Consider the following 13,582-nt stretch of genomic DNA (forward strand, 5'->3'; position numbering starts at 1 on the left):
CTCGTATACGTATATTTAATAAATTCATTCTGTATATTATTGTTATTATTATTTTTTTAATGTATGAAAAAATATTTCCTTAAGATTATGTCACAAAATAAAATCAAATTACATTATTACCATTGGCTCGCAAATGGCAGTAAAATGGAAGAAAGTATTTACTCTTAAATAGATTATTAAACACAATAAAATTAATTATTACTTGTCCCGCATGCAAATCAAGAAATACTAACTACACTAATTTTTTTTTCGATTCGATTAATAAATCTAATTAATCAAAGTTTTTTAACATGTAAATGAGTTTGTTATATTTATAGCCACTCTATACGTGAAATTATTTAAGAGCAATATATAATGCCAAACATATAAAAAAATAGTCTTTTGGCTTTTTCTTTAATATCATTGTTTAACACCTGAAATGTAGCCATTGGTTATAAACAAGTAAAGAGAGGGTTGAATTGAACTATGTATAATTTAGAGAACTTATTTTTTTAATTATTAAGAATATTGATTTACATTTGTATGATGATATCGATTTTGTAAATCCATAAAAGAGTATCTATGTAATGATTATTTTGGTATAGGTCGTAAGAATATTTTAATTGTCATGTATTTATTCGAAAAATTACGACAGTTATTTTAAAAAGTTAATTATAAATTTACTAGTGCTAAGTATCAAATATAATGAATACATTTTAACCAAGTAAGTTGGATATCAAAATTTTTTAAAAATCATGGGCTTTTTACGGCGATCTTTGGTATATAAAATTTGTATTTCATCGTTATCCAAGCGGGCGTTACGTAAGAAATATATAAGCATATACTAAATGTATTCAAACAGATGCATTACTAATTAAATATATACTGTGATTGTGCATATATTACATTATATACAGCATTAGTTGACCTTATTCTTAGGAAATTTATACATGGACGTTTTTAGTGTGTATCATTAATTTTAAAATAGTTTACAAATTGTATTGTAACTAATTTTTATTCGTAGGAACGCTGTAAATTATTAGCACCTAATTAAATGTAATCTCTCCAAATATTAATTGAATAAAATTATTGATTTAGTTCCATATTGAAATATTATTCATGTGTTTTATATGAAGTGGTTAGCCGTTATAAAAACGCTAGTGTGTAGTCATAATACTTGCTTTCCAAACGTTGTATTTGTGTGTCAGTCAGACAGTAGTTCGGAATGACAGTGATTGTTCGACTACCGTAGTACTGTTATATTTCAGTTATTTCCCATTAATTTACGATAAATTTTCGATAGTTCAATCACTAGGTCTACGTGACTTTTTGACTGGACACCATGGCGGGTGTGTATTTTTTTTTTTTTTTTACATTTTTAATTTATGAACTTTCGATTGTACTTTTTAACTCCTTCGTCTTATTCTTATCAGATAATAAAATTTAATCACGACGTACATATCATAATTATCTCTGTCTCCAATAACATTATGAGGTGTTTAATTTATACGTTCTCATCATCATTTAACCTTTGAGCTTATTTATGCGTTTAATTAATAACTATATCGCTAAGCAAACCAAGCAAAAAACTTTCAAGGTTACTCGTTGTAAATAGAATTATTTTCTTTTAAATGTGTTTTATACACTTTTTTTTTTTTTTAATTCCCTTGCCAAGAGTCTAATTTGCGTATTAGGTATAAAATTTTTGTTTTGAGTATTGGTAACAAGGTGCCTACGGATGTTTCGTAGTCAAATTTGAATTAAATTAGTTTATTGTCCTCGGTTTTTTCACACGATTTACACAATTTATTCCCGTTTATTATTGACCCTCAACAATTGGAATATTTATTAATGTCAAAAGTTCAGTTATACAATGTTACTTTTATCGTTAGATATATTATTTATTTTTGGAATTCAATTGAGAATTTGGGTTATTCGTTTTATTTTATTGTATTTGGAGTTATTTTTTAATGTTTAATATTTAATCTATGCCTATCATTATAATCTATACGACACATATGCATATATTTTTTTAAAATAAATATTTAGTTGTAGAACCTGCTTCATACATTTCTTCATTGCCTAAACTTAAGTTCCTATTTAGCTCAATAAAGATTTTTAAATAAATAAAACCAATTTCCATAGAATTTATTTTCAAATAGCTTCTATAAAATAGCTTCAAAGCTATTACTACTATACTTTTTAAAGTTCTAACTTAAAAAGTATTTATATATTATTTTTTAAATGAACAACATTGTCTGAAATAGTCACTTCTATAGTCTATTCACATTAAAAAAAATATAATAATATGTAGGTTTATATTTAGTTTTATACAGTACTACAAGTTTTTGATTAACATATCTTGTTTATAATACAACACTATTCCACTTGACTATACACTTTAATTTTACTTTGAAAGTTTATCACGAAAGGAAAAATCCTTATGCCCCCTCCACACAACCTTGCCCTCTTTTTCTTTTTTCTACTGTATACAGTTTTAAAGATGTTTTTTTAAATTTATTTTAAAATGGTTTGTTGTTTCTGTTATTTACTATAAAGCAAAACCAACTTCGTTCCAACCTTGGTCCAAACCACCTCCCAACTTTATTTTATGATATTTAATTTAATTTTTAAGCTTATTATATTTTTTGTTGATAAAATATACTCACTTTAGCGTAATTATCATTTAAATTACCAACACTTTGATAATTGTGTTGGTCATCTGTCCAGTTTGTTTAATGTAAAGTACAGTTTTAAATTTATTTAAATTTTGGCTTACAAAATTATACATGAGATTCACTCTGGTGGGAAAATGATAATTCATTCTTTATATACAATTTTTTCTAATAATTTGAGTTGTAGATGTTGTTCTCTATTACAAAAATAATTTCACTTTTCTATTTTCAGCATACATTGAACGAACCTCTAAATTTTTTTTTTTAATGTCAAATTGAATTTACTTGTTTCTTTTAAAATGTTTTATATAAATAAAAAAAAATATTTGAAGTCTGTGCAATGCCACTGAACTTTTTTTTAAATTGCTATACTGATTTTGATCTTTTAGATTGATGGCATGATCCATCCATTATTCTTTTTTCAAAAATTATCCTTTTTTTACTTTATCTGTACGAACTTGGCATTTGCATATTTTTTTAATATATAACAAAGCATCTATAGTTCATTTTAACCACAAGAAGACAAATAAACGAAATCAAAATATTCCTTATTTAAGTAGGCTCATAAAAGCACTTCAATCGTCATGTTAGTGTTGAATTAAATGTAAAGCTACAACCGGTTCGGAAAGTAGATTCCACCGAGAAGAACCGGCAAGAAAGTCAGTAGTCACTTTCTATCATTTTAATTACATAGCATGTCAGTAAAGTACAATTATTATTTTTGTATAACCTTTCTAGAAATCAATGAACACTAATTCTATGGTTTTTTATGTTTAATATAATCTTGTATTGAGTAATATGCTTTATTAATCAGTGTTTTTTTGAGATTATTTAATGTCTTATTTAATAATAGGCCGAGTTTAAAATAGCTGTCAAAGGAGTATTAAGCTTGCGAAGTTTGAAACTAGGTGTTATTGTTTACCTTTCCTCCTCGTCGATATGATAATGATTGTCACCGTTTCTTACAAAAAGATTTATATTATCGTGAATATACATAATATTGTTGTAAACATATTTTGAAACATCTGTAAGTTATACCCTTTTGACGCAATGTCATTGGTCGAGAGCTTGAATAATTTATGATATTATTATTTTTTTTTGCCCTTTATTTTTGTCGATAGGACAAGACCTCAGGTTTTTTTTTTAAATTGTCATTTGGCATTTGGCGGCAAATTGACGCCATATCATTGATCGAGAACTGTAATCTGTGATATTCATTATTTCGATTAAGCCGTTATCGGAACATGGAAGTAAAATTACCGTGAACGAATATACTAAATGGAATTGTGTTTGTATTTTATTAAATAAAGAAATGTTGATTGGGAATTGTTACTAGTGTCCAATATTACCTGAGCTATTAGCGAATTCCGTTGAAAACGATAAAACTAAGATTTATGTCGACGATAAAACTAAAGATTTTCCAGTAAAAGCTAAGATTTACCGATTATGAATGGTAAATGTCCATAAAACTGGTATTCGAACTTTTACCATCATTTACTTGGTAAATCTTAGGATTTACATTTAAGGCACGGTGAACACATAACGTGTTATAAAATAATATCCGAAATGAAAATAATTTAAATAGGTTTGGTTAGTTTTTTTAATTACTATCGTTTGATACTTAAGGTTTTGACTAATAGTTAATTGAAACAAGTGATTAAGAATTACTCAATTGTTTTATTCCTAAAACCAACATCTACCAGCTGACAGCGGTAAAACCTAGCATATACTGAATTCGAATGGTAAAAGCCCGAAAAGATCGTCTCATTTTCAGAAATACTAACATTTACCAACTCATTAGCAGCCCGTAAATGTCCCACTGCTGGGATAAAGGCCTCCTCTCCTTTTGAGGAGAAGGTTTGGAGCATATTCCACCACGCTGCTCCAATGCGGGTTGGCGGAATACACATGTGGCAGAATTTCGTTGAAATTAGACACATGCAGGTTTCCTCACGATGTTTTCCTTCACCGCCGAGCACGAGATGAATTATAAACACAAATTAAGCACATGAAATTTCAGTGGTGCCTGCCTGGGTTTGAACCCGAAATCATCGGTTAAGATGCACGCGTTCTAACCACTGGGCCATCTCGGCTCTGGGATATCTATTAATTTCTATCAAATTAATTATTTTATATTACGTTATATATAATATACTGTTAGTAATAAAAATAACCATGTTAATTTAAAATCTTATAAAGAAATTATTTCTCGTGAAAAATTGTTATTGTTGGTTATCCCTAAGAGATAGACAAGTTTTTATTTTATTTTTCCTTTTTTTATTTTTACTTTATTAGCGAAACAAACAGTACAAGTCCTTCTTAAAGCTAAAGCATAAAAATTAGCACATATACCAGTAAAGTTTCCACTTATAACTAAAAACATTATAAGAGCAGAACAAAATTAATTATAATATCTAATATAATAATAATAAGAAAAAACAAACCTATGAAAAAAGGGCAACTTTGAAAAAGACAAATAAAAGATCTAGGCTCTATGGTTCTAACACAAATTTCCTGAAGTTAGCAACTGATTCTGTAAATATATCAATACTGGAAAATTTTGTGATATACTCATTACAGATTCTATATATAAAAGTTTGTTTATTTACATCACATTATAAACCTCTTAAATTGTCAGTGTTTCTCTACTATGTTGTGCATGTGTTAGGCATATGAACCTTCCCCTTGAATCACTCTATCTATTAAAAAAAAAACCGCATCAAAAATCATAAAAAATCCGTTGCGTAGTTTTAAAGATCTAAGTATTCTGCGAGCTGTTGGTATTCATTCCACGCGGTCAATATTTATACAGTAACTATTTTTAATTCATATTTTTATATACTTTAGAACTTAATGTTAATAGTTCTTATGTAATCCGGTATATTATATAATATATCACAGAAGTAGAAGACAGAAGTCAACAGAAGTCGTATTCGATTCAATCCTTCAAATGTCAGCAAATTCAGTCGATCATAGACATTCGTCAAGACATTTTGAATTTTATCAGTAATTTATACATACTATATCTTTCCGAATGGCCTTGTTTAGATATATTTAAGTTATCATCATATATTCGCTTAGTCATTCTAAGTGTTCGGATAGAAATTTGATAATTACAATGACTGAATAAATATTTGTTTTCAGTCAAGTTGAACTTGGGAGCTTTGATGCGAGTCCCACGCTTAGAATCAGTGTCGAAAGTCTTTATTAAATATAGAAGTGTTACGCTTGCTTATTGATAGTCAGAAATCTACCACCGGTTCGGAAATTAACACCTTGTGGAAAACCGGCGAAAGAATTTCTCAGCGGGTTTTTTTTTAATGTAATTTTTTGTAACAATTGTTTGCAATACATACAATGAATGTGTTTTCGTTATTTGAAACAGATTGGAGCCGATCATTTCATTCCCAAGGTGTGAAATCAACTAAGAAGTCATTAGTTTTGTAATAACTTTTTTTATTTAACTTTGCCGTTTAATAGATTCAAGTCAATTGTAAAAAATACATTGGTAAAGAAGGCATATTATTCGATACAAGATTATATTGATGATAAAAAAGCGTGGAGTTAACGCTCGTTGACTTCCAGGCAGGAGACATGACATACATATATAATTGTATTCAACTAACACGACTGTATTTTTAGACGTTGAAAAAGAGTAACTACTGAGTTCCTTGCCGGTTCTTCTCGGTAGAATCCACATTCCGAACCGGTGGTAGCTTTACTTTAAATAGTTTGTTATATGACGATTCAAAAGTAAAAGTATGCTCGTAAAAGCCTACTTGAATAAAGTATATTTTGATTTTTTGAATATCATTTAGTACACAAAAGTTTTTTAACGTTTTTTTAAAATTTTACAATTGGATATTTTTGAAAGTTTTCTGGGATTGTGTTGTAAAATATGATTTTACAACACAATCAGCCATATTTAGTCGTGTTGTGATTTGACGGCTGAGTGAGTCAGTGTAGCTACAGGCACATCGGACATGACATTTTATTAACGTTGGCTGTGCATAATTTAAAAAAAAAAACCGCCCCGCGGCCTCTATTCGGCAAATCTAGCAAAAAAAAAAATACAGTACTTGACTTTTACCGTGTCCTGTCCGAATTAAACGATTTTAGTTTTTCGTTTGGAATCTTATTTCTTTTTTTTTTTTAATTTATAATAGTTTAACTTTCTAAAATATTATCAGTGAAAATCTCGTCAGAATCGGTTCAGCCGTTTCGTTACCCGGAATAACATCTATCTATTAAAAAAACCGCATCAAAATCCGTTGCGTAACTTTAAAGATCTAAGCATACATAGGGACAGACAGCGGTATGCGACTTTGTTTTATACTATGTAATGGTATATATATGTCGGAGAGCAGGATGCCGAACAGTTGGGTTCGGGGATTGATCCGACATTTGTAAACTATGTGGGCGTGCAATGGAGATATTCACAAAATAAAACGTATTTAATATCGTCTAATCACTGTATTAATTGATTCAATAATCGTACACCACAAATATCGAAAGATTACAATAATTCATCTCGATTAAGAGCAAATGGGTTTGCAAGCAACCATCACATTCAAGAAGCTTGTCAAAACATAACGACTCGCGTTGCCATGACACTTACAACTCCATTCGGGGTGACCCGCTCTTATAAGTAAATTAGCCATCAAACATTATTGCCAACTATTCGATTCATTAATTATCCAAATCAACAACTAAAGTAACCACGCTCCGATATATATATATATATATATATATTACAGTACGGTAGCGAAGGGCGTGACGGCCTTTAGCAATTTATGCTTTAGTTAGACGATAAAGTAGCAATTTTCATATGTAAACAGGAAACATTGATTTTATCAAAACAAGTGACGTCATAGCTAGTGTCAAGGTATTTCTTTACTCAATAATATTGTAGAGTATCTGACTGATGAGTGTGTAGCTCTTACGGGATGAAATTTTGCACAGGTACCTCGTGGAAGGTAGCACTAAAAACTCATCCCCCAGTGGGGGTTTAATGGAAATTCGTTTTTGATGTTAGATATATGGCAATCAGTGTTTAGACTTGTTGATTGCTTTCCAAAACGGTGGTTGAGTTTAAATATTCACGATTCAAAAACGCTTCACTGTAAAGTTTAGATAAAATACATTTGTTTATGTAACGGAGTTACCGTGGTCGAGTAGTGTGTACACCGGTTTTAATGGGTACGCCACTCCGAGGTCTCGGTATGTTGTCTTGGGTCTGGGTGTTTGTGGTACCGTCTTTACATCTGATTTTCCATAACACAAGTGCTTTAGCTACTCACATTCGGATCTGAGTAATGTATGATGTGGTCCAATGTATATTTATTTTATTTCATTCAAAAGTTTTTCTGTTTGGCGGTAGAATATCTTGGGGTATATATCCAGACGGGCACAAAGCCCTACTAAGTATCAATCAAAAATGAACCTTATGTCTTTAAAATAAAGCCTCTTAATATTCAATGATGTTTTTGTTTCAGCATCGAACAATCCGTACAACAAGTTACTGAAATCGTTGGACTTGGAAGGGAAGCGATATAAGTACTATGATCTGGCGCAGCTCGGAGATAAGTATGGTGAGGATTTATACCAAGTCACTAAGATATTACTAAGATAGACTAAGAACGGGAGGCCGAGAATTGGAGATGGGTTTGCCTCGTAAGTCAAGAGAATAAAAATCGGTCGAGTGCGAGTCGGACTCGCGCACGAAGGGTTCCGTACCATTATTATTATTTATTTTATTATTAACTAGCGACCCGCCCCGGCTTCGCACGGGTGCAATGTGGGTAATCCCTAAGAGATAGACATATAACATCGCGGACTTTTTTGAAGACCGTTTTAAGGTGTACAATACTGAAGTACATTATTTGGATCTATCTCGTAAGGTTCAGCCACCGTTTACAATGTAAGCGAAAAAAATGTATAAATTTACGACATCACATTAGAAACTTTTGAAATTATCAGTGTTACTGAACTATATTGTCTATGTACATACATTTTACATTAGCAGCCTGTATGCTATATGTATATGTATGTATTATATACAAAAACCTTCCTCTCGAATCACTCTATCTATTTAAAAACACCGCATCAAAATCCGTTGCGTAGTTTTAAAGATTTAAGCGTACAAAGGGACATAGGGACAGGAAAAGCGACTTTGTTTTATACTATGTAAAGATAAAGAAGAAAATAAACAATTGAGTATTTTGTGAATATATCAAGTGCCTACCTGTTGCCAATATTGATATGGAGTTGTGTGGGAGCCCCCATAAATATTTATTTTTTGTTTTTTAGTGGTTGTTTTTATAGCGGCAACAGAAATACATTATTTGTGAAATTTTCAACTGTCGTACTGTCGCGGTTCTTGAGATACAGCCCGGTGACAGATATTTGGGCGGACAGACAGCGCAGTCTTAGTAAAAGGGTCCCGTTTTTACCCTTTGGATACGGTACCCTAAAAAAAGAATTTAAAAAGAGGCATAGTGCACACACTCCATTATAAAAATTGATGTGAACGAGTAAAGTATCCACCCCACGTATCTCACCACTTCTGCTTTATGTTGCAGAACTGTGAACGTTGTATATAAAGACATTCTTTAGTATATTTATAAGCATTGCAGCCGTGCGAAGCCGGGGCGGGTCGATAGTATGGTATAATACTGAATGGTTTAATTTTAAGTGATTTAAGTTTAACATTTTTAAGCCAATGTGATGGGTTTTTTCATGGCATAAATCTGCGGACCTGATGGGCAGTCACCACCGCCCATAGACAACGGCGCTGTGAGAAATATTATCCATTCCTTACATCACCAATGCGCCACCAACCTTGGCAACTACTATGTTATGTCCCTTGTGCCTGTAGTTACACTGGCTCACCCTTCAAACCGGAACACAACAATACAGTACTGCTATTCGGCGGTAGATTATCTGATGAGTGGGTGGTACCTAACCAGACTTGCACAAAGCCCTACCACCAAATAAAAAAGATTTTTAATTACCATTTGTCTGTGAGCACAATCTTGTGCGCCATGATGTGATTTGAGTTGAGCAGTTCTCCTTTAAGAATGTCCAGTGACCGATACCGGTCAGAGATAGGTTAGAGGATTTCATCATCATGTATATTTCTAGATCGCCTCCCGTACAGCATCCGTGTGCTCGTCGAGTCGTGCATCCGTAACTGCGATAACTTCCAAGTCCTGGAGAAGGATGTCAAGAATGTTCTCGATTGGGAAACGAATCAGAATTCCGAGAGCGGGGTCGAGATAGCATTCAAACCGGCGAGGGTTATTCTACAGGTAGAGTTTCATGTGTTGCTTACTGTGTCCGCGACTTCGTGTGCGTTTGAATTTAATAAAAAAGCGTGACTTTATTATTATTTTACATATAATTCTAAAATAAAAGTAAAAGCCTACGTTACTCCTTATTACATCAGCTATCTGCCAGTGAAAGTCCCGTCAAAATCGGTCCAGCCGTTCCAGAGATTGGCCGGAACAAACAGACAGACAGACAAAAATTGTAAAAAATGATATTTAGGTATATGTACCGTGTATACATACATATGCATTTAGTAAAACGCGGTTATTTTAATATTACAAACAGACACTCCAATTTTATTATATGTATGGATTAAGTAACATTGATCACTTTTATAGAATCAGTGATAATCATAGTACGTACACGAGACGCAAGGATAAGCTTATAACGCCAAGTTTCCGACTCCGCAAAGTCAATAAATTCTTCTTGGGGGCAAGGTATCCGTTTTTATAATGAAATTCCGCAGATATTTTTAACTTTGCCGTTTCATAGATTCAAGTCATTTGTAAAAAAATACATTGGTAAAAAGTATGCCTTATATTATTCGATACAAGATTATACAGATGATAAAAAAGCGTGGAGTTAACGCTCGTTGACTTCCAGGCAGGAGACATGACATACCTATATAATTGTATTTAACTAACGTGACTTTATTTTTAGATGTTGAAAAAGAGTAACTACTGAGTTTCTTGCCGGTTCTTTACTGTAGAATCTACAGTCCGGTGGTAGCTTCACTTAATATAGTTTGATATGCTCCAAACCTTCTCCTCAAGTGAGAGGAGGCCTTAGCCCAGCAGTGGGAAATTTACAAGCTCCTAATGTAAAATGTAATGTAACGTAAGATTTCAACTGTCCTTTCTCTAGGATCTCACCGGCGTACCGGCTGTTGTGGACTTCGCAGCCATGCGGGACGCGGTGCGTGAGTTGGGCGGTAATCCCGACAAAATCAACCCGATTTGTCCCGCTGATTTGGTCATCGATCACTCGGTGCAAGTCGATTTTGCGAGAACGTAAGTTTAGTTCAATATAAAATAGTCAAAATTGTATTAATAATAATGTCCTCGAAAAGTCTTCGTCTGGATATACTGTCAACGGTACGAACGCGTCGAAAATAATATTGGCCTCTAAGTACACGCACACTAGTAAAAGGGCATGCTCTCTCTGATCGAGCACGGAGCAGGGCCCCTTTAGATTGCAGTAATTAGGATAAAAAAAAACACTACCATGTACAGTATTTTTATATATAATCGCATATTATTTATTATGGATTATTTATATATTATTTTAAATTGAAAAAAAATATCAGTGTGGGCCACGTCTTCCAAGAAGACGACAAGCTCGAAGTCCAGCGAAGATCTGCTGATGTTCAGCAAAAATATAAAATAACGCCAAAATTTATAAAAATAAAATGTGAAAAAAGGCACGGGCTGTGAGCCCGTGGATGTTGTAAATTATAAAAAAGGGGCATGACGTGTGACGTCATATCAAGCGTAGATGTCACGCACACCAAGAGAATAAAGTTGGTTCGTTTGTTTTAGTTCTTTTGTAGCGCGACTCTACCGAGATACATAAACAACTTAAGCACTTTACCTTTACTTGGTGGTAGGATTCAATCTCATTAAATTGTGTTTCGGTTCGATGACTGAGCCAGTCACAGGCACAAGAACATATACCTTAGTTCCCAAGGTCTGTGGCGCATTGGTGATGTTATCCTTGATTTATTTTCCGATCAGGAATTAGTGGTGGATTTTTTAAATGCCTGGCAGAAATAATATTTTGTAAAAAAAATTGGACTACATTTTGTTGCTGACGGTATATTTAATGAATATACTATAACCTGTACAAGATAGCTAGATCTTTTTGACGTCTAAAAAATAACGTTTTTAAATACTTGTAACTGTGACGAGATGGTCTCGGTGTATTATGTGTAAAATCCTTTATTGCACTAGATGTATAAAACATTAGGTAGATGAGCGACGGTGGGTCAATTCAAGCACCTATTTAATATTTCAGGGTTATTTTTGGACCTCCCGTCAAATTAAAATAGGTGGTTCAGATCATGAAAGTAAACTACTTTCCCAAAAAAACACGAAAATTGAAAAAATAAATTCAGACCGTCGGTATACATTTCCTATTTTAATTTTACTTTGAAGCAATAAAAAGTCTTAAAATTTTCGGGTAACGCTTTAATCTTTAGGGACTTTTGTGTTATGTGTATTTTTTTTAAAATATTTTTTCAATTTTTAAAATCAGAAAATTAAGAAAATGATATGTTCGTCATTGCAAAGTTATGTCGATCAGAAAAAATTACATCTGTCAAAAAGATCAAGCTAACTTGTACAGGATAAATTAAATTAATTTCCTATATAAATATCTCCAATAATGTTATTGGTTGTTGTAAATTAATGAAGTGAAAAAAAGTTCTGTGGCTAAGTTAATGGACGTGTTTGATTGTTTGTTTGTGTTTGGTCTTACAACGCCCTATATTATTAGGTGTACATTGTATAAGCGTTCGACCAATACGAATACTAGTAATTAATTATCACCTGTCCGCAGACCTGATGCCCTCAACAAGAACCAAGAATTAGAATTCGAGAGGAACCAGGAGAGGTTTCAATTTCTAAAGGTAATCATTATCATGATGTCTTCTTGACGGTTACGACCATTTGCAAGAGACTATTTCGCTTCGCTGTATACACAAACACAACACACACACAAGTCTACCGAGTTGCCGGTCTTTACCGGTAAAATCTACATTCCTAACCGGTGACAGATAAGTTACGTTTAATGTAATCTCTTAAAACGTTACAACGTACGTTTCAAATATATTTGTGAGAGGTTTTATGTGTTTGATTTTGTCGAAATGTTTTTAATTATTCTTTGATCACAGTGGGGTGCTCAGGCGTTTAACAACATGCTGATAGTCCCGCCTGGTTCTGGGATAGTCCACCAGGTAAGTTGTAAATGTTCATATTACAGTCAATCCCCCAGCATCATAACGTCCTAATTGACAAAGTTCTTGACACACACAAACCCATCTTTCAAGTAATTAGTAAAGAAGGCATATTATTCGATACGAGATTATATTGATGATAAAAAAGCGTGGAGTTTATGCTCGTTGACTTCCAGGCAGGAGACATGACATACATATATAATTGTATTTAACTAACATGACTGTATTTTTAGATGTTGAAAAAGAGTAACTACTGAATTTATCGCCGGTTCGTCTCGATAGAATCTACATTCCGAACCGGTGGTAGATTTACTTTAAATGGTTTGTTAAATGACGATTCAAGAGTGCTCGTAAAAGCCTACTTGAATAAAGTATATTTTGATTTGATTTGAAATAGAAGATAGATGTGGATAAACAAACCTTAGATTTACGTAATTGATACAATTCGCTAATAACTCGGCTATAAACACTACTGAGAGTTTATGATTAATATATCTCTATTTATAATACAACACTGTTACACTTAACTACTAATATCCACTTTAATTTTACTTCCAAAGTTCTGATAACAGTTTCGTCGACGTTCTGACGTGACAAAATCAAAATCTTACAAGTATTACAAAGACGACACGTATATTTTTGTGTC

General features: G+C 32.5%; 1 protein-coding gene across 2 annotated transcripts in view; it reads left to right on the forward strand.

The window, feature by feature from the left end:
- Window positions 1-1,195: 1,195 nt before the first annotated feature.
- Window positions 1,196-13,582, forward strand: part of LOC125075364 (cytoplasmic aconitate hydratase-like) — a 38,291-nt gene continuing 25,904 nt past the window's right edge. For both annotated transcript variants that reach the window (XM_047687098.1, XM_047687099.1), the window contains exons 1-6: window positions 1,196-1,328; window positions 8,150-8,245; window positions 9,798-9,964; window positions 10,848-10,993; window positions 12,540-12,609; window positions 12,874-12,936. In XM_047687098.1, the coding sequence (XP_047543054.1) occupies window positions 1,322-1,328; window positions 8,150-8,245; window positions 9,798-9,964; window positions 10,848-10,993; window positions 12,540-12,609; window positions 12,874-12,936 (549 nt within the window). In that variant the 5' untranslated portion in view covers window positions 1,196-1,321. The remainder of the gene's footprint in view (window positions 1,329-8,149; window positions 8,246-9,797; window positions 9,965-10,847; window positions 10,994-12,539; window positions 12,610-12,873; window positions 12,937-13,582) is intronic.

The sequence above is a fragment of the Vanessa atalanta genome, chromosome 30 (assembly GCF_905147765.1).
Source record: "Vanessa atalanta chromosome 30, ilVanAtal1.2, whole genome shotgun sequence".
In the NCBI taxonomy this organism is placed as follows: domain Eukaryota; kingdom Metazoa; phylum Arthropoda; class Insecta; order Lepidoptera; family Nymphalidae; genus Vanessa; species Vanessa atalanta.